This window comes from Silurus aristotelis (assembly GCF_946808225.1).
Source record: "Silurus aristotelis genome assembly, chromosome: 4".
NCBI lineage: Eukaryota > Metazoa > Chordata > Actinopteri > Siluriformes > Siluridae > Silurus > Silurus aristotelis.
The window spans coordinates 12,466,629-12,489,628 of NC_139577.1; the positions used below are offsets into that span (position 1 = coordinate 12,466,629).

General features: G+C 38.0%; 1 protein-coding gene across 10 annotated transcripts in view; it reads left to right on the top strand.

The window, feature by feature from the left end:
- Positions 1 to 23,000, top strand: part of prkceb (protein kinase C, epsilon b) — a 99,357-nt gene that overhangs the window by 18,702 nt on the left and 57,655 nt on the right. For 8 of the 10 annotated variants that reach the window (XR_014533270.1, XR_014533271.1, XR_014533272.1 and 5 more), the window contains one exon: positions 4,199 to 4,262. Coding sequence is in view for 6 of the 10 variants with exons in the window: in XM_083539939.1 (XP_083396065.1) it covers positions 4,199 to 4,262 (64 nt within the window). In the remaining 4 variants the exon portion in view is untranslated. Of the gene's footprint in view, positions 1 to 4,198; positions 4,263 to 5,432; positions 5,469 to 23,000 lie in introns of all 10 variants that reach the window. The other 2 variants (XM_083539936.1, XM_083539937.1) reach the window with 1 other exon arrangement.

Genomic DNA, 23,000 nt, shown 5'->3' on the forward strand with positions numbered 1-23,000 from the left:
AATATTAAATACTGAAGAACAATTCACATTTTATTTCTGCTTGAAAATGTTTCACAGTTTTTATATATAGATCCAATCTGTAAAATGATGTTTTTATAGCACATTTTTGATGCAGGTGTGCCCTGTGACTGAAAATAGCATGCGCGGAATGTACCTGGTCCAAGTCTCCAGTCTATTTAGACTATTCCAGTTTTTAGAAACTTGTATTATTCGATTCGATCAGACAGATTATTAACGAAGTATTAGACTGTATGTAAATGTGGCTAGTGTACCACCGTAACACACTAAAAGTATACCAGTACCATGTCAGTGTCACCGCTGTGCTCATAAGCATGTATAATATACTGTCAAATAAATATGTACTGATAGGGGAAATAAATAGTCACCTTTGTGTACACCACATGTTGTTGGACACAATATGTAAATCATATGTTTTTGGACATTGCATTGATAAATATGATCAAAATGGATGTATTTTTTTAAAAGCATAAACAAATAAATGTACAAAAATAACAAGATTAGTAAAGAAAATATGGTCCTCAATCAACTAAGTCAAGTCTCAATAATGAACTCAATTTTATAATATGATTTGAGTCAGGTCTCGACCATGCAAGGCTTTCCTAAGAAATTATAGCTGTATGCTTGAGGGTCATTGTCAAAGAGATTCAATTTGCCTCTAAATTGCAATAAAATTTTATTCAATTCATTGAATTTTTATTTGTAGGGCACTTTTAACAATATACATTGTCTCAAAGCAGCTTTACAGAGATAAAGCGGTTATAAAGTTATAGAAAAAAATGTATTCCTTATCATTGTAAGTTTGTCCTTACAATCAGGGAACTCCCTGAGATGGCATAAAGTACAACCCTTGAGAGGAACCAGACTCAGAAGGGAACTAATCCTCCACTGAATGTCCATTCTTTTCAGTTCCATAATTGTTAAGGTGTGCAGTGATGGGTGATTAAATACAAAACTGTTCATGCAACCTGTGCTCCTGAGCCATTGTTAATATTAATTACAGTCCAAATCAATCCTCAAAGTTCTTTTGTTGCCTAGTAACTTCATGTAACTTTTTTCACATTGCATTTTTTACCACATGATTGGCTGTTAAGAGGTATGTGCAATTGTACAGGTGTTCCTAATAACTGAAAAAAAGAACAGTGAGCGGCTATTTATCACTGGATGTATACTAACGTCCATTCATTGTGTACTGTTAGGACTGTACTGTTATGCTGCCAGATTACTGACAGTAAGCACAAAATCTCTTTCAAATAGCTGACATGAGGCCCTTTTTACTTAGTCACTTGTTTATTAAAATCAAATTGTTTGAGAAAATGGGAAAGGTGCTGAAAGAGAATAGACAATAGCATAGATGTGTAGGGTTTATTGAAATGTCGTTGATAAGCATTTGTAATCTTGGAAACATGAACCGTGTTTTTGGCTTCTTTCCTGAAACATTCCATTTGAATCTTTGTTCCCATGTCTTATAAAAAAAAAAAAAAAAAAAAAAAGCACGAGTACGGAATGAACACAGATTCACATGTCGTTGCAACAAGAAGTAATTCTTAAATGTTTAAACCGGGCATACAACAGACCATAAAATATTCTTTGTGTCTAAAAAAACAGACTGCGGTGGTCTAAGGAATTCAAAGCGTGCTTTCCAGAGAGCTGTCAGTCACACAAAGGACACGAGAGATACAGTGTATTTAAGGACGTACATTGTGGAACGCATCGGATAAATAATTTAACCGTAATGGAGCAGGTAAAAGACAAACACAAACATGGTACTGTAACTGAATGGTGTTCTACAGTAAAGAATACTGGTAAAAACATCAGCACAGTCAAATGATAAATTTTTGCAGAAGAAATATGTCATCACGTTCAAAATATTTCGGTCAAAGCCTCTCGAATAACAGCGTTTAAATTTGTGCGATGACATACACAAGCAAAGGCAAATTGAATTGCTGAACATAATTTAATTCAGCTGCTTTCGGTTTAACCCTACTCGACTCTTATGTCCCCATGTGCTTAAGGAGAAAAATCTCATCTTTCTAATGGAGCCAGTGGTCATGATAAAATGTGTGTCTGCTTTGTGAGGGTCTCAGTGTATAAGTTTATTAAGGGAGGTAAATGACAGCCACATACAGTTGCAATATTTAGAGTATATCTGGGGGGAAAAAAAAAAGGAAAAAGAAACAGGACGAAATATCCAGGAGGCAAAATGTGATATATGGTTGTGAAGTTCATAGTTGGCAAGTGAACAGTGCTATAAAGTCAGGACACCCTTTTCTGGGAACAGTGAGCACACAATGTTTTATCTCCCCTATGACAGTGTGTACAGTCTCCTGTACAGTGTGTGTATGTGTGAGAGATGACACACACCAGACCCCTACTGCAGCTGGGACCCCCAGTAAAAAAACAACAAAAAAATTTTGCATGTTTTTGTGTGATGCAGTGTTTTTCAGTGTGTGTGCATGTGCGTGTATGTGTGTGTCACACACTTACCTACCTTACTTTAAATAATTTATTAAAGTCAATTGATGGCTTATAATGCATGTTTATTGTCCTAAAGGATATAATGTTTCAATGTTTTTTTATTTTATTTTACTTTGCTTCTTGATATATTAATTTGCAATATAGATAATGTTGCTGCTTTGCCATCTGACATATCAGTGTTAGTGTAAAAATGGAAAAGAGGTGACTTTCATAAAGCAGGACACACAGATGCAGAGCTGGAGCATTCTGAGTGCTTTCTGTTTCTACCAAAGGACAATTTCCCTCATGAATTTGTCTCCGTCTCACACCCATTTGTATGTGCTGAATAAGTGACGAGACACTTTCCGCACAGACAGTCAAAAGAACATGCAGGGACATGAATTAGGGGCTTACAGTGACTGAACAATGAGTACAATTTTAAACTATAAATCAATCAATTATATATATATATATATGATGTAGAAGTGTTAGTGTCAGTATCAGGTATTGGCTAGTAATAGGAGAACTTATATTGGTATTGCTATGATTATGTCATAATGTGGGATCAGAGCATCCATAGGTTTTAGATTTCCAAAATTTTCTTGTTTTGTTGGAACATCTGAAGGTGGTAATTTGATCTACCGTAATTTCCGGACTATTAAGCGCACCCAAATATAAGCCGCACCCACTGAATTTTACAAACATTTTTATTTTGAACATAAATAAGCTGCACCTGTCTATAAGCCGCATGTGTCTACCTTACACAGGGTTTAACGAAAGACAGTGTCTGTTACACGGTGTAACGGGTGAAATATGTTGTGGCTCCTTCAAGAGCAGAGCGGCATTTTGGGAATCGCCTGCCGCCGCATTTTTTCCGACAAAGTCTCGGAAAAAAGTAGCGGCATATAGTCCGGAAAATACGGTAATTTAGCTACGTATTTTTTTTAGAATTTGCCATACACCCCCTTCCCTTACTGAACTTTGCAGTGATAAACATACACTGTAAGATTTTTATGCTACTATATGTTGCCCAACTAATCCAAGTTACAGTAACCTTATAAAATGTTCATTGAACTCACTAGTCATTAAGTTTACATTGTCACTGTCTTTAAAGTGGGATCGTCATATTTTTTTGCACAAATAAAACAGTAAATGCTTGTATTTAAAAAAAAGAATTGGATGATGTGCAATCAGAATGGCTTCACCACTACTAAATAGTATTAATGGTATATATTACTAACACTGTGGCAGTTTACCAAAAGTATATCATATATCATGTTCTATACACCAGTATGATTTTTATGAATTAAAGTCCCTTTGTGTCTGTGTGTTGGTGCATGGTCTACTGCAGGTTCTTCTAAACTTTATTTGAAGGCAAGGCTGTACAGGCAGAATATCCCCTGATAAAATACACTCCTGGTATCCCCTAGTATAACCTCTCTTTAGGGCCAGAGTCAGATGTTGCATGAGAACAGCATAGACAGATGTAAAAAGGGGGGGTAAATCCAGTCTTTTTGAATTATAGTTATGTGAAAAACAGGGATTTATGATGTAACCTGGTTTTGCAGGTAGTTGGATGTTATTGTGTTATGTCAAAAATGAAGTTATCTGTAGCTCTTTTTTTAAAAGAGATTTGCATTTAAAATTGTTTTAAGGCACTATATATCTTGTAGATGTGCTTTTTAATTCAAATGTTCATGCTTTTTTTTAATCCGTCTTACAGATTGATTTGGAGCCAGAGGGAAAGGTGTACGTCATCATAGATTTATCTGGATCGTCCAGTGAAGGTAAGGTAATCCTCTCATCAATAATGATTGCATGAGGATATAAACCACATTGCTTTGCAACCATTATTTCCAATCGGAGTGACTCAGACTTGAACGGAATGTCTCTGGTTTTTGTTTTGAAGATACTTGCTTATATAAAAAAAAAAAGCCATTTGAACGCATTCGATCTGGGACAGTCTTTGATAAATGATAAGGAAGGAGTCAAGACTGGGAGCAGAGCAGCTTCAGTGTTTCAGTCCCGAAAAACATGTTTGTTTAAGCCAGACTGGGTGTGGTCTAATTCTAGCTAAATAAGCCATTCCCAACTCTCCCAAGTCAGCTCCTTGAGGCCATTTCCTATCAGCCCATAGTACTTCTGGATGGGGATCAGAGACAGCTCAGTTCAAGCTCTTCTCTCCCACTGGAGAAAACATCACATGCTGGTCTCTCAGATGCTTATATTATTCTTCGCCCAGTTACAGTCGACTCACAAAAAAGGCTAATTTCATTTCAGAATGTTCTTTAAATGTAATATATATAGAGACCCATGTCACATCTGTTGAAAGTCTATTTTTACTTAACCATTATAAACTACAATTTTACTCCAGTGATAATAAATATTGGCTCCTTCATAAACTATGCATGTTCTTCTTTTTATACTTTGCTAGTTGTTTGCTGTGTTTTTTTGTATATAAAGAATAATAGACAGATGTTGCTGGTAGGTCTACAGGGCTAGAGCTTCTCGTTTTTTGTTTTTTTTTGTTTTTTTTTTTTTTGCACATTCAATGTCATTAATGAGAGATCCAAAGTAGAAGTTGCAGTGTTATCTATAAGGCAATGCAGCTAGACAATTGTGCTGAGTGAGATATTGATGAGATAACAAGCATGCTGACTGTGGTTTCAGTATAAAAGTTTATACTTTGGAACCTAATCTGTTTGAATAAATTACCATATATGTGAGTTTAATGGGGGTTTCAAAATGAAACCAAAATGTTTCTGATGGCTGTTTTTGATTAAGTGGGCTGAAATGACACCCAGGTTTAATGAAAATGCAAATACCTGCCAACATGGATATGTAGGTCTTTCTGTAATTCCAGCCCAGTAAATTTGATTTAAAACTTGCAGTTTTACAGTTTTGGCAAACTTTTTCTAAAAAAAAATCTATGTCTTGTTCTGTTGTAAAATGTGTAGCAGACCCTCAACCTGGAATTCTTTACAGTTATTCAGGTATGTCGCTCATTTAGTGTTTAAGCTATCTTGTTGTACCAATGACACACTTATGAAACTAATGTGTGAGTAAAAAAACTGGCCCCCTGCAGCATTAGTGTTGTTTCAGACTTTGATTGATACAAATGGTGCATTTGCATAAAGAATACAATCATACACACACACACACACACACACACACACACACACATACACACACACACACACACACACACACACACACACACACACACACATACACACACATATACTGTATATATATATATATATATATATATATATATATATATATATATATATATATATATATATATATATGTATATCTTATCTTACATTATATACACATCCCTACATACTGTATATACACTTACATATATACACTGCACCTTGCTGCTTTGAGACAATGTCTGTTGTGAAAAGCGCTATATAAATAAACTTGACTTGACTTGACTTGACTTGACTTGGCTTTGCTGTCTGCCTGAAACAAAGAAATAAAAGTGAACTATCTGTACCATATTTAATTTTATAGCATCATATTTTTTCCATTGCATCTTATCGTATCGCATTGAATTGCATTGTGTTAAATCAAATTGAAATCAGATCGTACTGCATCATAATAGGGGTGAATTGTATCAAATTGCATTTGGTATTTTCTTCATATGTATCTTTAATATCTCTATGCATCAAGATGTAAATCGCATCGCCATTAGTTATGGAGCTGCACATCCCTGGTGTACGCTGCAAGGCCAGGGAGACGTTTGCTTTTACGAGGAAAATAGTGATTTTCTTGTCAAAAGGAACATTTATGTAACTTGTGCAGTATTTAAGTATTATGACACTTTCATCTATATTGAATTATTGAGCAATTTAATTAAGTAAAGTCCCTGAAAGAGGGAAATTTTGATGCGTTATCGAAGTGCCGGAAATAGATTTTTCTCCCCGTTGGAATTATTGCACTTATTTCCTTATCAGAAAGATTCAAGATGATCACTAAATTTGCATAATGTCATCTTGACATCACCCAAATTTAGCTGCATGTATTTTGAGTAATGCACTGATTAAGCCCAGCATGGCTGAGACAATGTGTGCACTGAGTTTTGGCTTGCTTTTAGTGGCTGTGCTTTGAAATGACTCAGGTGAGCTTGCTTTGACTAATCTCAGATGTTCCTGGTAATGGAGCACCTTTAAGACGTGGCGTAGGAGTGTACGGCCCGGCAGCGTAAAAAACCTTCTTTCGAAGTGTCGGAGACTTTGTGGCAGGTCTTGCTACAGTGCACAGCTAAGTGCCTGTCATTGCAACATGCTACTTTGACATTGCAGGGAGCAGATGACTGAGCATTTAGCATTTCACAACGTAATTTCCTAAAGAAGAAAGAACAAGAGGAGGGGCTAGAGAAAGACGATGGTGAAAAGCTGTCATACTAAATTGCTAGAAGATATGTCTGTTTGTGTGTATTATAGCTGACAATTTTATATATCCTTTGAATTTCTTTAAAGACATGGGATTTAAATGCATTATGTATGCATTCAAACATCTGAATATTACTTTTGCCGATTAATTTATACTTTCTCCAAGTGTGAATGACATGGGGGTCCATGGGGTGTCCACGTTTTGCACTTTACTTGGTTGCTATACAGTAATAATGCATAGGTGAAGTAAAGTACAACATGCATTAGCCTAAAGGCCTAAAGTAGCCTCTATACCCTATAATGACAAACCGCAAAAAAAGTGATTTGTGACAGCTTCTTTTTTGTATTCAAAAAGAAATTAAAAATTAAATATCACACTGACAATAGTAATCAGACCCATTGCTATGGAACTTAAAATTTAACTCAGGTACCTTCCATTTTTTAGATGTTTCTACAATTTCATTAGAGTCCACCTAAACATAATTTGTAAAGGTACACACCTACCTATATAAGGTCAAAGAGCTAAAAATGCATATCAGAACAAAACTCAATCCATGTGCTGAAAGAAACTCACAGACAGGACAGGCACAGATCCTCAACACAAGACCTTTTTTGCTGCATTGTAAGTTCCCAAGAGCACAGCTGTCCTCCAAAATACCTAAATAGAAGAATATCCAGGACTCTTTTTTAGAGCTGGCTGCCTGGCAAAACTATACATTTGGGGGAGAGGGCCTGAATAATAGAGGTGACCAAGAACTTACCTCTGGTCGAGCTCCAGAGAACATGTGTGGAGAGTGAAGAAACTTGGAAAAGGTCAGCTATGTCTCTAACACGCTACAGATCTGTGCTTTACAGCAGCATGACCACATGGAATCTTCTCTGCAAAACACATAAAAGCCTGCATAGATATTTTCTTTTGTATTTTTTTATTCTGCCATGTGTGGAATTGATGGTTGAGCTTCAAGTTTGTCAAATTCACTGTTTAATAAAATTTGACATGTAAAAATAATTTTAAATAACAAAACTTATTTTTTTGCTTTCTCATTATGAGTTTTGGTACAACAGTATTTTAGTGCCACGTTAAAATAAAATTAAAAATCTATGATTACGAAATAAAAGTTGTAGCAATACAAGAATAAAGTCGAAATATTTTGAGAATAAAGTCTAAATTACAGAGAATATAGTCACAGCAATACGAGATCACAGAATTGTTCACCAAATGAATGTGAAGAATTTGGTTAAATCATACTTTAGGTTAGGATTTAGCGATGAGGAAATACTTTGTCTTTTGGTGCATCAGAACAGAGTTAAAAATTAGTAAACGGACACTGCAGTGGCTATGTAGGGAACGGAATTTATTCAGAAGAAAAAAAATCAGACCGACATTCAGGAAAATACCTCTGTTGTGCAGTCTAGAATGGCGGCCAGTGGTCGACTCCAAGGATATCAATGGTTACATCTGTGTGCTTTTGAAAGAGGATATGCTTTTTTTCCTCAAGAGACTCAAGAGATTATGATCAAAGTAATCGACCCTGAAGGAGTTGAACACCGGCACACATTTTTTCCAAAATATGATGACTTTATTCTTGTATTGCTATAATCTTTGTAATGTTTTAATATTTTTTAAACCTAACACTAAATCGCTGTCAGAGAGTAGACTAATGTGAAAAATAGTTTTAAAGCATATTCGTTGCCTACACTGGGCTGCCTTCCTAGTGTATCCTGGTGGCATCTCTTCACCAGGCAAGTGAAACGCACGTACTTGGATTTCCATTGGACTTAAATTATAACATTGTTTATCAGATCAGGCTTCCTTCTTCCACTGCTCCATGGTAAGGTTCTCATGCTACCATTCCCACTGTAGGTGGTTTCGGTGGTGAACCAGCATACATTTCTATGATGCTGTCCCTGGTTTACTGATGGTCCTTTCTTGGACCACTATTGAAAATTGCTTACCACTGCAGCCCTGGGACCCCTGGCAATGCTTTGAACCTGTCGTCTAGCCACCACAATTTGCCACTTGCTACTTATACATTCTTTTATAACCTCTCTGTAAAGCTGCTTTAAAACAATGTACATTGTTAAAAGTGCAATACAAATTAAAATGAAGTAAATTGAAATTGAACTGGTCAAAGATAATCTGGTCCTTACACTTGACAGATCCCTTGAGAGTTAAGTGGTAGCTCAGTGGTTAAGTCTCTGGGTTAATGATTGGGAGGTTGGGGGTTCAAACCCCCAATAATGTCAAGCTGTTGCTTTTGGACCCTTGAGTAAGGGTATTAACCCTCATTGCTCCAAGGGTGCTGTCTGAGTCTGTGCTCTGACCACAGCTTCTCAACATTGCTGGGATATTTAAAGAAAGAATTTCACTGTGCTATAAAGTAGATGTGACAAATTAATGTATCTCTTCTATTCTACTGACAGTTGCTACTGTAATTACATATTTTTGTGTGATTGGCGGATTCTCTTACAGCAAAGGATCACTGCAGTCCAGAGTAACTGTAACGGACCTCCTTTATATCTTGATACAAGATTTCTATTCAAATGGTAGTGGTCTTGATGCTCCTGCTCCCATCCGCAGGATATAATAGGTCTATGAATAGTTTGATAAGTATGATCAGTGATGAAATACCATTTGAAAATATGTGGGAATATGTGCGTTAGATGTTAGATGCAGCTTCTCGACGCTACAACCACCATCATCAAAACACAAAATGAGTAGGGCTGTGTATCAGCAAGAATCAGATAATACAATATGTATTACAATACAGGGGATGCGATACGATATGTTGCGATACATTACGATATTGTAAGCAAAGCAATATATTTGGATATTTCTTATTTTAGGAATGGGCAAACGTTAGCAAAAAAATATTTTTTTAATCAGATGCATTTGCATTAATGAGATTTAAAATAACATAATGCCACAAAGTGCAACTACAAAAGCTCATTTTTCCTGAGCTTTTAAATGCCGTTTGAAAATTTTCCCACCTAAAAAAACAAAACCGCACATAAACAAAACATATAACGCTATTACTTTGGCATAAGTTATACCCATAATCATTTTTAGGGTAAAACCAGGAAATGTTAGTGGCGTGCTCTTATGCTAGTACTTCCCATCACTGTTTAAGTTCAAAGATAAGGAGACCGCTATCTATCTAGAAGTTGGAATATAATCTCAAAACAAAACAACTGCCATGAATCTTGTACGAATTTTAAGAATTATTTTAAATAGTGATATTGTGTTTTTGAAAATCTGTATCGCCAAGCAAAATATCGCGATACTTATGCGTATCGATATTTTCTTGCACCCTTACAAATGAGAATACATGAACAAGGCTTAACAGTGTCCTTCATTTCTGGAGCCTTGTAAAATATACACCAAGGCACAATGAACTTATATTTAACCATTTACATCTGGAGTGGCGCTCCATGTTTTATATATTGCTTCATCATTTAGAAATTATTTGGTGTTGAAATATGTGGCTTAATGGAAAACTGTAAATCCACAATTCAGCAGTAAAACGATAAACCATTTTTCAGCAAATGTTTTGGATTTGTATTCATTCAAGGCTGATGTTAGTCATGCTATAAACAGCAGGCCCACAACTTTCAAACAAGATCCTACGGCCAATTATGATTTGTTATTTGGTTTCAACACTAATCAAAAGTCTGTTCATGCAGCAGCAGGTTTATACTATATACATGTCATAAAAAAAAGATATGAAACATTTACACGAGTATGTTTTGATTCATTCATGTATGCTGCTCTGCATAAGGGTGCCAAATGCCTTAAATGTAAATACACTCAATGAAATTGGGGCATTTGTATTGCCTGCCAAGCTCTTTAAAACGAGCAAAAAGGGCATGGACTTTTAAATTTATTATGCCATCTGTGCAAGACACAAATGGCGCAGTAAAAGTAGTCAAGGGTAAAGAGGTATATCGTGCCTGTTTCAAAATGAACTTTATTTTGTGCAAAAGCATTTAGAGGCAATGTCTGGGCTACAGGGCTGCTGGCTGCCTGCCTCGAATCAGTTCTGCTCAGCATCAACACACCACACACACACACACACACACACACACACACACAAACACACACACACACACACACACGCGTGTGGATGATGAGAGATATGCCTGTGACAAGTTGGAGACACAACAGAACAACGAAGTCTATCAAACAAGTCACCGAATAGATACTCGCATACATTATGAAGCTTTCAACCTGAAGGTTACAATGACTCTGAATACATATAAATATTTTTTCTTTTTCTTTAGATGACGCGATGTCGCTTGCAGCAGATAATTAGAGCACAGCAAAAGCAGAGGATGGGACTAGAACCGTAAACCGTTATCGCAAGCTAGTTCTTAATAAAAGTGATTTTCAAGACACGTCAGCTTACAATTTAATTCATGTTGAATAGATGCTTCATTTCAAAGGGTTTATGTTAACTGAATGTGACTGAGTCATCATCAGACTTGAGCATGCTTCTATAACTCACTCTTTCACTTTCTCTCATTCTATCTTTCTGAAAACCATATGGAGCTGTATAGTGTATGCGTGTCTGTATTCGTGCTAGAGCACGAGCTGCAGCTGAGTCCTCGTGCCACAGGATCTGCTCTCCCCTAAACTCTGCTGTTGGTTTCAAAGAGAACCGTGGAAGGGGTGAAAATGGATTTCCTGCAGAGAGCATAGATCACATACTGAGACAAGATAAGCAAAGCGTCTGCTCAAACTTCGAAAGCTACAGAATCACACTACCGGTATGAGTGAAATGTATCATGCAAAGATAACAGTGTACAGAAATACTGTAATGCCTCAGTATGGCAAAGATGACAAAAGAAAGACAAAAGAATTAATGATGGCGAACGTTGCGATTTAATGAAATAAATAAATGCCTGTGTGGAAACATACCATACTTACTGAGAACAGTTTGCATATTTTCCGTGCTGCTAACAAAACAAAAAAAAGACCAGATAGTCTCAGTTTAGGCAGTGCACATGTGGCGTGTGTGGTCACTTGAATTTCCGGCGTGCAGCGCGGAGACCAGGTGAAGATGGATGGCGAGCAGATTGACACTAAACTGGTAGCCAAAAAAACGCTACCTCTTTTATATGCCGATATTTCAGCTTTTAGCTCACCAAGACTGAGCAGAGAGATTTGCTTGATTTGCTCATTTTAAAGATTTGCTCGATTTGCTAAATTAAAGTTGCTACATCACATGGCAATATGACAAATCTGTAACAGATTTTACTGATTCTGGGTTGGAAGAAAGAGAAGATTAATTTTTGCCCCGCCGCTTTCCTTTCCTAACGCACATCTTTCCTTTATGCCAATGCGTAGCCCGTGCACACTCGCGAATTGGTGCGCCTTCAACTGGCAACCTGCACTTTCCCCACACACATCCCCATGCTGTCAGCTCTTCCAGGTATCTCTCCATAAAGTGGACTCATGATACCATTTATTATATCATGACATTTTTCCAAAATTGTGCAGCCTATGGCATGTTAAACAGGTACTTTACCAACTACAGCTGATTGTTCCGATCCTCATGCCGCCATTGGTAAGAGCTTCTACTTTTTTAAAAAATGGACAATATTGCCATGTCATGACAAATGACAGAAGAAAAGCCACACAAATATAAATACAAAAGAAAGCTTGAGATAAATTAGCAAATGCCATTGGAATATGATAGCTGTCAGGCTTAATAGGATATTATAAGCAGTCAAAGCACTAAGCTGGTGCATGAATAATATGCACAATGGGTCAAGCTGCAAAACAGATGTCGATGCATGAAATTTTTTTATCTGTGTGATATTTTTTTTTGTCTCAAATCTAACCATGAAGGGAGCTGTTTATTTCAGTGCAGCTGTTGACACCAGTGCCATGATGCTTATGCACTGTGGTCTTGTAAGAACAGCTGGCCACAACCTTGACATGTTGTGTTTCATGCTTCACATGATGCCCACCCAGGCGACCTCAGCATCGTCATGACACCTCCGAATGTCATCCTTAATCAAATCATCCAGATGAAAACGTTTTACATTGTTCTTGACATTAAATATCATGCTTGTTTAGTTGTAATTAAGAATTTAACAAATGTTAGTAGTGTTGATGCCAGTGTTATATATGAGCATGCGATGCTAATGAAGTCGAAAGCTGTATACTTCATTTCAGCCTGATACTGCAATTTTCCTAATAGATTTTTTTTTATTATCAATCACATACACTCAGTACCCCATAATAACAAAGTGAAAACAGAATTCTAGAAATGTCTGTACATTTTTAAATAAAAATAATTAAAAAAAATTTAATATTAAAATATGTACATACAGTATCTTACAAAAGTGAGTACACCATTCACATTTCCGTTTGTATGTTCTTAAGGGACAATACTATAGAAATCAAAAATGGATTTACAGTACTTTAGAGTAGTTAATGTGCAGCTTGTATAGCAGTATGGATTTCTGCCCTCTAAAAATAACTCAACATACAGCCATTATTGTCAAAATAAATGGCAACCCTAAATGAACATGTCAAAACTGTGTCCAAAGTGTTAATATTTTGCGTGAGAACAATCATTTTCAAGCACTGTCTTAATCCTCCTGGGCATGAAATTCACCAGAGCAGGTTGTTGCTGGGATCCTCTTCCACTCCTCTATAATGACATCACTGAGCTGCTGGATGTTAGACACATGGTGCTTCTCCACTTTACGCTTAAGAATGCCCCACAGGTGCTCAATAAGGTTCACGTCTGGAGACATACTTGGCCGCTTTGTCAGCTTCAGCTCCCTTAGCAAGGCAGTTGTCATCTTGGCGGTGAGTCTGGGTCGTTATTATGTAGAAAAAAGGGGGAGCATCATGTTCTGCTTCAAAATGTCACAGTACATGTTGGAATTCATGTTTCCCTCAATGAACCACAGCTCACCAGTAGCAGCAGCACTCATGCAGCCCCAGACCATGATGCTAGCACCACCATGCTTGCTTGACTGTAGGCAAGACACAATTTTCTTGGTATCTGTTATTTAAAGCCAGTTTCTGCATCTTCCACAAAGCACAAGAACTCAACTAATCGACTATTGAGAGGCCTGTTCCAAATGAAAACCGTCTTGAAAAACCTCTGTATGACCCTGGCCACTGTACTGTAACTCAGTTTCAGGGTGTTACTGATCTTCTTATAGCTTCAGCCATCTTTGTGGAGAGTAACAATTCAAATTCTTAAATCCTTTGCAATGAGGTTCCATGTTAATCATCGACTGGTCAATTTGAGAGAATTGAACTCAAAGCACCAAATTTTAACTGCTCTTATACAAGATACACAAATTTGTATGGTCCTGTTAAGCAGACAAAAACATGAACATGATAAATAGGACGTGTGGTTTTGCATAGTTATATGACATACAGCTGTTATTCTTTTTTTAGTACTCAGATTTGTCACCATCTAATCAGACAATAATGGCTGTATGTTAAGTTATTTTTTAGAAAACAGTAGATCTGAACTGCTATACAAGCTGCAGATTGACTAAAATAAATCCAGGAACTTTCTTTTATATAGTATTCTCCCTTGAGAAGATCTACTAAAATGGTTGCTGAAATGTGAGGGGTGTACTGTATGTGGGGAGATACTGTAAGTATTCAGATTCTTTACTCAGGACTTAGTTGAAGCACCTTCAGCAGCAATTACAACCTCAAGTCTTTTTATGTATGACGCAACAAGCTTTGCACCCCTGGACTGGGGAATTTTTCATTGTTCATGGGAAATCCTATGGATAGAAAGCATTGGTGGACAGCCACATGTTCAATAGGGTTCAAGTCAGGGGTCTGGTGGGCCACTCTAGAATTTCCACAGGGTTGTCAATAAGCCACTCCTGTGTTTTCTCGACTGTGTGATTTCAGTTGATAATTCTGTACTTTGCTCCATTTAGCTTTCCTGCTGCCGAAAAAAAAACACCCACAGCATGATGCTGCCACTATGTTTTCCTTTTGGGACGGTTTTGGACAGACAATGAGTGGTGCCTGATTTCCTGCAGACATAACTTTTAGAATTGAGGCCAAACAGTTAAATCTTGGTTTAAATCTTGGTTTAATCAGGCCAGAGTTCGATTTCCATCTAGCCATTCTGCCAGAAAAGCTCGATTGGTAAAGGGCTGCAGTGATGGTTGTCCTTCTGGAACTTTGGTGACAGGGTAACAACACAACCAAGAAGCATAAAAGCACATGGAGTTAACCAGCGCTAGCTTCTGAAAAGGGAAGGAAGCGCTGCAGGGATGCTAGCAGTGTGGCATAGAGATGCAGCATCTCGATCCCTTAGGAAACCATGGTTACATACGTAACCTGGAGACATTCCCCTTCAGGAACTCAAGCTGCTTCAGAAAAACCTTGGGAACGAGAGTCCAATCAAGCCAGACTGACTAGTGTGAACTGGCAGTGCTAGGGCAAAGGACAGAGGGGCCAGGAGTGGCACTGATGTTTGGGCTATAGGACCTGACAAAGGTCAGCAGGGTGGACCAGCCCACAGAATTGCAAATGCCCTGAAGGGAAACCCAGAGGACAAGGTTTTAGAGGCAGCCACACTTCGAGTTGCGCTCTGACCCTGAAAGTAGCAGGGAGACCAAAGGAATCATAAGAAAAAGAAATAGAATCCACAATCCATTTGCTAAGCATCTGCTTATTCACAGGGAAGCCTCTCCACAGAGGGCCATAGCAGACAACAGCTGCTCTAACTTCATCCACAGTTCTGTTCTGTGGACACACACTCGGTTAAGCTTCTCCTGGTCTAAGGCCTGAAAGGAAGGAGGTGAGAATGCATGGAGCATAGCAGGTTGTGGGACTACCAAAGGGTACCTTAGGAATATACCCTGATCTAGGGTAGAGGAAGGCACTTGCCAAGCGTGGAGTAAACAGAGGGCGTCTGCTTTTTTGTTTAAGTGGCCTGGGATATACGCTACCTTCAAGGAGAGCAAATTCTCTTGGGCCCACAGGAGAATCTGACGTGCCAACGAGATCGCAGACCCCCCTGGTGGTTGATAAAGGAAACCAACAAAGTGTTGTCCATACGGACCAACACATTGTGGCATCTTAGGTCTGGGAGGAAATGGCTCAGAGCTTGAAGCACGGTCAGCAACTCTCGGCAATTGATGTGCCACGTCCGATGGTTGCTCCCCCAGAGATCTTGGGCAGAATGGCCACTCATGACTGTTTCTGACGCTGTGAGGGACGCGTCTGTTGTGAGCATTATGTGACGCCCAGGAACTCCCATTATGGGGCCCTGAGTCAGAACCTGGAATCTTTCCACACGCGGGGCTTACGGCATGACCTTGATTGTACGGAGTGGATTGCCCCTCCGAGAAAACCCCTGGGTTTGAGCCACCACTAAAGGGGTTTCATGTGAAGGAGGCCACATTGGACGCTGCTGCCATCAGACCCAGCAGTCTCTGAAACTGCTTTGCAGTGAGTGACTGGCCTTCCCTCACTCTCTTGGCGGCCACGAAGATGGACTCAAGGCGAGCAGGGGACAAATGTGCCGCATACGGGTCGAATCCCATACTACGCCTAGATAGGTGGTTCTCTGTGATGGAGAAAGCACACTCTTTTTGGCATTCAGCCTTCATGGGGGGCAAGGACGTTATCATAATGCCAGACCACTAGCTGCTCTGATTGAGCCAATATCAACCAATCTTGAGGTAATTTTTACTGTGGATGCCTCGAAGCCTCAGCGGGGCCAGTGCCGCATCCACACACTTTGTGAAGGTGCAGGGTGAGAGTGAAAGACCAAACGGAAGGACCTGATATTGGCTTCGGCCCTGACAGCAAACCCTAGGAACTTCCTGTGAGCTGGAGGGATAAATACATATAAGTATGCATTCCTCAGAACTATGGTCACAAACCAGTCCTCAGTCTCTGGACACTACCTGCTTCAGGTTCTTGAACCTGTGTCTCAAAATGAGCGGTTCAGCTGACACAGAACCAGAATAGGACGCAACCCACCGTTTTTTTTTTTGGGAACTATGAATTACCGGCTGTAGAACCCGGACTCTCTGTCTGATGGAGAGACCACCTGGATGGCCACCTGCCTCAAGAAAGTGTCCACTTTCTGTTCCATGACCAGAGCCTGGACACCTCGGTGTGCAGGTCTGGGAAGAAAAGGCAAGCCCTGTCGCGGATGAAGTTTGGAAGCGGAGGTTAAGTCAAACTTACTAGGCGGAAGAGCCTTCTGCTGATCGGCCGGCTAGTTGATCTCGAGCTTGGCAACGGCACCTCTAAGAGCTCCTTTGAAAAGAACTGCCTGAGGAGTAATCTCAAGGGGCTCGCAGCTGTAAGAAATATTTACAGACATTTTTAGAATTTACTTTTCACTTTGTTATTATAGAGTATTAAGTATAGATTAATGAGAAAGAAATTTTTTTTTTAAATAATTTAATAATCATTTAAATAATACATTTAAATGATTGTAATGTCAGCTTACAACATAACAGCATTGAAAAAAGTGAAGAGGGTCTGAAAACTCTCAGATTGCACTGTATATATTTGTATGTGTTCCAGGCTTTCATTCAGGTGAGAGATTTGGCAATCATTTTTGTGTAGTGCCTTTATCATGATCCACTTGGCTGGCACTGAGGCTGCTGTTCCTGGTCCATTGCATTTCATTTTATTGCATTTTGGCGCTGGTACCAAGTATCCATTTATTATACTTATAGAGAAAAAAATTTTAGGAGCACTCCAAGTTCAGAGTAAAATCACGTAAGGAGTAAAATCCATTTATGAGCATGCTGCATTTATTTAAGCTACGCAAAAAGTAGCAGAATCTGCACAATAATGTCCAACACGTTCGTTCTTTATCAAACTGTAAATGTAAATATTTTATGCTGCCTTTTTTTATTCTCTTTTATTCTATTTACATTAGAACAAACTGTACGTCCTCCTTGTATTAATCCCTTATAGTGTTGCTCATTAACTTGCACTTTCATAATCACACACACACTCATCACCTGTGTTTATGTACAGCAGTTCGTGCCTGCCAGCCCCAGGGTAACACTGACTAAGGCTTTTTTCTTTCAAGTGTGTTTATAAAGTACATGTGTGCAGGAAGGCCTATGTGTGTGTGTGTGTGTGTGTGTGTGTGTGTGTGTGCGTGCGCGTGTGCGTGTGCGTGTGTGAATATGAAGTGTATCTTGATATCTTGTCTTCATAATTTTGAAGTGGCTTTGAAACCTATTAATCATTAGAGTCTCACTGTGTGAATCAAACTACACATGAGAATGAACACCACCATAGCATACACTGTGTGTCTGTGTTCAGCAAGAGTCATGTCAAACACACACACACACACACACACACACACACACACACATACACACACACACACACACACACACACACACACACACACACACACACACACACACACACACACACACACACACACACACACACACACACACACACACACACACACACACACACATTTGTGTGTTTTGGCAGGCCTGCAGTGATCAGCTGATCGGCTGCCAAACAGAGACTGCATGTCTGCATGGTGTTCAGGCAGAAAGACATGCAATACCAGGGGTCCCCAAAATACGGCCCGCCCCCACATATCGAACAGCCTTCTGAACAATGGATATTAATATAACAAATATTTGTATATATATATATATATATATATATATATATATATATATATATATATATATATATATATATATATATATATATATATACATACATACATATATTATACTTGAATCAATGATTGCCGGAACTATCGCCAATCGGCAAAAATCAATACCGAAAGTTTTTCTGTTGTCCAGTCTGTCTTCTGGTCTATAATTATGAGAGCGACCTCTAGAGGCGAATCACTGACTCCACTGTTTATTTGTTCTTGCACGAGCGTCTGTGCGCTGCACGGTGAGCGCTATAATTTATTTATTACTTATATATCCATTTAAAAAATTTGGTTGATTAATCGTTTATCTGTAAGTGCATTCCAACCTAGTTATCAGTATCAGTAAAAAGGTAATAACATAGCCTAGCTAACATAGCTTAGATTCACCCACCAACCATATGCAGATGCATAGGTAAGTAAATGTTTGGAATTCAATAGCAATGAATATATAAAAAAAACGTCATTATGATAGTAATAATACTCATTTAATAGGCTATACCTCTATTGAAAAGAAATCCTTGTTTCTCTGTATGGTGCCAAACTAAATAATTAATTATTCCATCATTAGGAGACATAATAAATACATTTAAAATCATTATAAAATCTCCCCAGCAATACTGGTATTCACTCCAGCCCATGTACCATAATTTCCGGACTATTAAGCGCAAATATAAGCCGCACCCACTGAATTATACAAAGATTTTTATTTTGAACATAAATAAGCCGCACCTGTCTATAAGTCTACACTGAAACTAATGAACTTTACACAGGCTTTGACGAAAGATAGTGTCTGTTACACGGTGTAACGGGTAAAATATGTTGTGGCTCCTTTAAGAGCAGAGCGGCATTTTGGGAATAGCTGCCGCTGCATTTTTTCCGGTATTACTGCATGTGTGCAAGACCGAGGAATATGTTCTTATTATTTTCTGATGCTCATTTCTAAGTTTCTTTGACTAACCTGTAACACTGTTGCCAAAAAAAAATAAAAAAGCACGAGTTTTGGAAACCTGTCTGCGCTTATATGATTTCTCTTGCAACTGAAGTTAGCGAGCTCTCCCTTCACCCAGACTCAACTCGTTACAACGGCTTGTATCTAAACAGTAGCCTACCAAAAAAGTCATTGTTCACTGTCTTCCTCCTTCCTTTTACAACTATTTCTCTCGAGAGTTTATCTTTTGGCATCGTTGTGCGTTTAAAAAATCACCACCAGTGGCAGTTCTCCCAATGCCGTGCAGATCAGAACACAGGTGAAGTGCGTTTTTTCGTTTCCGTTCGGAAATTTAATTGGTCTAATGTTATGTCGCTCAGTTTTTTGGATTGTAGCTTGTGAAACCGGGAAAAACCCAGGAAAAATTTATAAATTAGCCGCTTCATTGTTTAAGCCGCGGGGTTCAAAGCGTGAGAACAAAGTAGCGGCTTATAAAATACGGTATTTTTTTGTTACTAACGCAGCTCCCCATTAAAGAAAGGACAAATTATGTGACCCTCGCAGAAAAAAGCTTGAGCAACCCTGCGCTATACTATGATGAAAATGATGATTAGTGTAAATATGAGCCTTCAAAGGAAACTGTAATGTATTATTCTGCATCTGTTTGCATTTATGCATTATTTATACATTCTACGCTTTTTCTTGTATACATTTTCTTCCATAACAATTTAAAATATGCTTCAGGTTAAAGTTTTGGGTAGTGCTCATAGATCAGAATAGGTAAAAAAAATTAAACAGATCACTGTGTCTGTAACTGTGAAATCTCCTTGGATTTTATAGTCTTTATACAGAGAGGTGTAAAAAAAAAAACAGACAAACAACAAAAAAAACCATCGAGTGAATGACAGTTCTCTGGCTGCTTTCTGATGAGAGCGGTCAGATGAGACTAGCCAGACCAGTTCGAGCTGACTGACTGACACTGAGCTGACATGCTTTACAGCAGCGGTGAGCAGAAATGAATCTCAGAATGCTCAATATGTCAAGCCATTTGGGCAAATAGGCTACTACAGCTGAATTCAAGACCCTGTCAGCTAAGAACCATAATCTGAGTGGATATAGGCTCACCAAAAAAGACTAGTAAGTTTGTTAATTGTTACTGTAACGGGTTAGTTGTGTTATAGTCGTCAAATAGACTTCACATTTACATAAAACATTGTCTTAATTTTTATACTTTTCTAACATTTCGAAGTTTTACACCTTATTAGAAACTCACTCCAATTGTCAGAATGGCTACAGTAACTCAGATAACCACTCTGTACAATTGTGGTGATCTGAAAAGCATCTCAGAATGCACAACATGTACGTTGAGGTGGTTGGACTTCAACAACAGAAAATCATGTCAGGTTCCACTTATGTCAGGTTACACTTCTATACAAAACTTACCAAAACGTCTAGAATTTTAGCCTGGTATGATAAGTCTGGATTTTTGCTGGGGCAGATAGATGGTGGCCCCAGAATTTGGTGCCACCAGCATGATCCATGAACCTAACCATAAACCGCAAGATGTAATTATATCAACATCGACTAAAATCTCAGAGGACCATATTTAATCTATTCCTTCTTGTGGAATCCATGTCATGTAGAACAGAGACTGTTTAGAATGCAAAAGTCCCAGTATTAATGTTCCTAATAAAGTCCTCAGTTTTTTCCCACTTATGTGCAATTGTGTCCTTGTGTTATCTTATTTTATTTCTAGACTTTAATTTGTATGATAGCCATGGGAGAACTCAGTTGAAGTGTAAAAAAATCATGTATTCAACATATAACAAGCTGACTAGACACTTATGCTACATTCAACATGCATTCTCTTGTTCTAAAATTGTAAACAAATTTTCTGTGTTCACCAGATGACCATTAGAATCATAGCCTACTCTCGGCTGTCTCATCCGCAGTGTGGACTTATGTCAAGTTTGATTTATGCAGCAATAAATAGCACAACAACTGTTTGATTACAATATACTATTATTTGCTTCAGAAATAAAGCTAATTCGGTTGTATTTCCTATATGTATATGTACAAATATTCTGTAAAGGTCTAGTGAGGCTGTTTTTAAGAGCCCAGTAATCCCACAAGCTAGCAATAAAGACATCAACAAACATGGAAATGTCATCGACTCAGAGATATAATGGATTACCTGGTATCACACTGAGGGAGTGGGTGTAATCTCAGCGAACAAACACAGCAGTGCTGAACAGTAGCAGTGGTTTGTGTGTATAGTAGGGATGGTAAGATTCACCAATTTGCATCAGCATAAAAGTTAACGATGTGATGCTTCGATTTAAAAAACGTGCATCAGATAAAAGTTGGCATTTGTATTGTGAAGCATTGTTTTTAACGTTTGCATCGATAAAAAAAATCAATTTATTTGTATATAGTTATTAATAAATGTGCTATAATTTAAATGCTTAGATTTAAAAACATGTGCATCGGATCCAAGTTGGCATTTGTATTGTGAAGCATAGTTTTGAACGTTTGCATCGGTAAAAAAAAATAAAAATAATAATTTGTATATAATTATTAATAGATGTGCTATACTTTTATTACTTAGAATGTGACTAATAATTTTTGACCAATATTTGATATGTTGATTAATAAACTGTTTCTCAAGCGCATTCTCTCAGCACCACTGCTGCTAGGTATATTTAACACGTCACACTACGGAGACCGAGGCATGTCCTGAGAGTCACATAGAATATACAGTAGATAAACATGGCAAAGGTAGAGCTGCAATCTGGTTTTATTTCATTTTTATTCTTTAGTTTTTTATGATTTGCTGTCTGTCTGAACCAAAGAAATAAAATTCTGTACATATTGAATTGCAGAGCATCATATTTTTTTCCATTGCATCGTATTGAATTGAATCGCATTGTGTTGAATCGGAATCGGATCGCACTGCATCGCAATGGGGGAATTATCGTATCGGTAACTGCTTTAATGTAATCCTTAATGTAGCATATTGTGGGCTATGCACCGAAATGCGAATCGCATTTATGGATTTATTTATAATCGGTTATGGAGATATAGAGAGCATATACCTAGGGTATAGATTCAGAACATGATTTTTTTATTATCTAAAGTGGTTTAATATTATATGGGGTTTTGCTGTTGTGTGGTAACAAGTTATCCTGATCTGTTTTGGCACAGAACCAAATCAGTTATCAGTTTCCATATTGATTTATTGTGCAATAAAACATAGTTAATCTGTATGGGATGCAGCACACATGTTTGGCCTAATCCAATGTAGTGTACATCACTTCTCATTTTTTCTACATACTGTATTTGTTTTTCTTTTGTTTTCTCTCTCTCTCTCTCTCTCTCTCTCTCTCTCTCTCTCTCTCTCTCTCTCTCTCTCTCTCTCTCTCTCTCTCTCTCTCTCTCTCTCTCTCTCTCTCTCTCTCTGTCCACACATATTTTATATGAACAGTGTGTGTATCTAGCCTTCAGCATACAGTGTGTCCCAAATATCT